We start from the raw sequence: 3190 nt of genomic DNA on the forward strand, positions 1-3190 counted from the left end.
GGGGGGCGGCGCCAAGGGGGGGGGCCCTGCCGCCGGCAGAGGACGAGGCCCACCGGCTGGCGGAGATGAAGGCGGAAGGAGCGGGCGCGGAGCCGGCGTCAGGTGGTCGTCTGTCCTACTACCCCGCCTACGTGCCGCGGACCCTGAAGCCCACCGTGCCACCACTGACACCGGAGCAGTACGAGATGTACATGTACAGGGAGGTGGACACGTTGGAGCTAACCCGGCAGGTCAAGGAGAAGTTGGCCAAGAATGGCATCTGCCAAAGGATCTTTGGAGAGAAGGTACCAGCCTGGAGAAGGGGGGTCTGGTGTCCTGTCTGCTCTGCTGCCCAGAGCCTGAGGCTCATCAGTGGCCTCCCCTTGCTCCTTCCAGGGTTCCCACTCTCCCCAGTGGATTTCCCCTTGGAGGATGCTGAGTCCTCAGGGTCTCACCCAACCCCGAGCAGTCTCCCAGTGGCCACCACCAACTGGTTGGTGGCACTTCTCACTAGGAAAACCCTGTCCCCTATGCAGAACTCTGTGGGAACCATCCTCCCAGCCCCTGGGAGGTACCCCAGGGAGACTCACCACCATCCCAGCACCACAGGCTGGGGCCAAGGGGTCTGGATGTGCCATGGGGCTACGGGCATGGCAGCAGGGCTGCAGCCTGCTTCCCCTCCCTCAGCGTGGGGACGGAGGGCAGGCAGCAGCCCAGTGACACCTGCACGGTGCCCAGGTGCTGGGACTGTCCCAGGGCAGCGTGAGTGACATGTTGTCACGGCCCAAGCCATGGAGCAAGCTGACGCAGAAGGGTCGGGAGCCCTTCATCCGCATGCAGCTCTGGTTGACTGACCAGCTGGGCCAAGGCATCAGCCAGCAGCCGACCCCTTCCCAGGGTAAGTGCCACCACCATCCCCACAGTCCCCATGTGCCATTGGTGTCCCTGGCACTTGTGCATCTGCCCCACACATCCTCCCCCTGTCCCAGCACCTTCTACCCTTACACTGATCCTGGGAAGCCCCACTCATCCCCCTCTCCTCTGATGCATCCAACTGGTTTGAACCACCTCAATTAGTCATTTTGACAATTTAAGGCTGTTATACAGTTCCTCAAATGTTATTTTGGGCTTTGAAAGTCATCTGGTTTTAAAAAAAAAAAAAAAAGGAACCACAAACAAAATCCTTGCTTTGTGCCTGGTATGAAAAAGTAACTGGTTTGTTGGGGGTTTTTTATATTAATGGTGTTTTCTCTTTAACTATTCCACTGGCTCCTCCTGCTTTGCCATAGCCCCCAGGAAGACTTGACTGGCATCCCCACTTTGGAGGGCAGAGCCCCGGGTACCCCCCAAAATGCCCTTCACACTCCCACTGGGTCCCCAACACTCCCCCCTGCCACCTTCCCACTGAGCCCTGTCCCCTGCTGTCACACAGCCAGCCCGGTGGAGCCCCAGCCATCCCCCTCGCCACCCCCCAGCCCTGCTGAGCAGGAGAAGAGCTGCCAGGAGCCTCTCACCCTGGCCTTGGAGAGCAGCAAGGAAAACCAGCAGCCTGAGAGCCGGTCCACGCCTGCGCTGAGTGGGAAGGCGTACCCCAACAGCCAGGGACCTGTGGGCATCCAGGAGATTGTGGCCATGTCCCCTGAGCTGGACACCTACTCCATCACCAAGAAGGTCAAGGAGGTCTTGACGGACAACAATTTAGGTGCGGAGCTTCTCCCCACCTGGGTTTTCGGGAGCTGCTGGTGAGGCTGCATGGATGCATCACCCCAATTCCCGTAGCCACAGACCCCTCTCCCTGTTTGCTGCGGGTGCTTGTGGGAATCCTGGGAGGTTGCTGGCTGGGAGACGGGGTCCACCCTCTCCATGGGGGGACTGTAGGACCCGTCCTACTGACTCTGCCCAGCTCTAACCACCTCTGCTTCTCCTCTGCCAGGCCAGCGGCTGTTTGGGGAGAGCATCCTGGGCCTGACGCAGGGCTCGGTGTCCGATCTCCTCTCCAGGCCCAAGCCGTGGCACAAACTGAGCCTGAAGGGGAGGGAGCCCTTCGTCCGCATGCAGCTCTGGCTCAACGACCCCCAAAACGTGGAGAAGCTGCGTGACATGAAGAAGCTGGAGAAGAAAGGTGAGGGTGAAGGCGATGCAGCCCCAGTAGGTCTGGGGTGCTGGCTGAGCGGGGGTCTCCCTGGGCTGGGGGTGAGCGGCACACAGCTGGGTGTCCTCTCCTGCAGCCTACCTGAAACGGCGGTACGGGCTGATGAGCGCCGGCTCGGACAGCGAGTCCCCCAGCACCCGTTCCGACTGTGCCAGCCCTGGCCTGCAGCCACAGGACCTCAGCCTCCTCCAGATCAAGAAGCCACGGGTGGTGCTGGCCCCGGAGGAGAAGGAAGCCCTGAAGAAAGCCTACCAGCTGGAGCCCTACCCCTCCCAGCAGACCATCGAGCTGCTCTCCTTCCAGCTCAACCTCAAGACCAACACCGTCATCAATTGGTTCCACAACTACAGGTATGGTCTCATGGTGCCGTGCCACCAAATCGGTGTCACTGTTCCTCTTGCAGCCCTCTCAGTTCCTGTTGCCTAGACAGGGAGGTGCAGACCCAGATGGGTTGTCACGGTGTTCCCTGCCTGCTGGTCAAGAGTTGTTGACTGCTTTGACCAATTCATGTTGGAAACCACTTCAAAACTGGTTTGTTTTAGCTGGAAACAGCCCAAAATTTTGCAAAATCAGGTCCCCTGATTCAAGCTGCAGTGATTTTTCCCCTAAAAAAAATGCTTGTAAAGGCTGATAAGGTGGGGTTTTATGTGTCAATGTCACCACGTTTTCCTGGTTGTAGGTGTTTTATCAAGACATGATGGGTGGCAGTCCCTGACCTTTGGTGATTGTGTCCTGGCAGGTCACGGATGCGCCGGGAGATGCTGGTGGAGGGTGCTCAGGACAATGACACAGATCCAGAGCAGAGCAGTGGGATGGCCATCCCAGGGGGCCGGGCCCCCCACAGCCCCGATTCAGATGCTGAGGACCGTAAACCTATGTCTGGGGGGGCTGAGCACCCCTGTGCTGCTGCATCAGTGAAGGTGAAGGAGGAGCAGGGGGAGGCAGGTGGCTGGGGCCGCCGGCGGGACTCGCACAGCCTGGCCGGGGCAGCCGAGGGGACTGGACCTCCCCAGGAGGAGCAGGGGGCAGCCACCCGTGCCACTGCCCCCCGCACCAGCA

General features: G+C 60.0%; 1 protein-coding gene across 1 annotated transcript in view; it reads left to right on the forward strand.

Moving 5' to 3' along the window:
- CUX2 (cut-like homeobox 2) overlaps positions 1 to 3190 on the forward strand; it is a 20213-nt gene that overhangs the window by 16336 nt on the left and 687 nt on the right. Inside the window, exons 15-20 of the mRNA XM_009998452.1 lie at positions 17 to 284; positions 718 to 877; positions 1412 to 1681; positions 1913 to 2101; positions 2208 to 2481; positions 2871 to 3187. Coding sequence (XP_009996754.1) covers positions 17 to 284; positions 718 to 877; positions 1412 to 1681; positions 1913 to 2101; positions 2208 to 2481; positions 2871 to 3187 — 1478 coding nt within the window. The remainder of the gene's footprint in view (positions 1 to 16; positions 285 to 717; positions 878 to 1411; positions 1682 to 1912; positions 2102 to 2207; positions 2482 to 2870; positions 3188 to 3190) is intronic.

This window comes from Chaetura pelagica, unplaced genomic scaffold (genome assembly GCF_000747805.2).
Source record: "Chaetura pelagica isolate M959 unplaced genomic scaffold, ChaPel_1.0 scaffold585, whole genome shotgun sequence".
Taxonomy (NCBI): Eukaryota; Metazoa; Chordata; class Aves; order Apodiformes; family Apodidae; genus Chaetura; species Chaetura pelagica.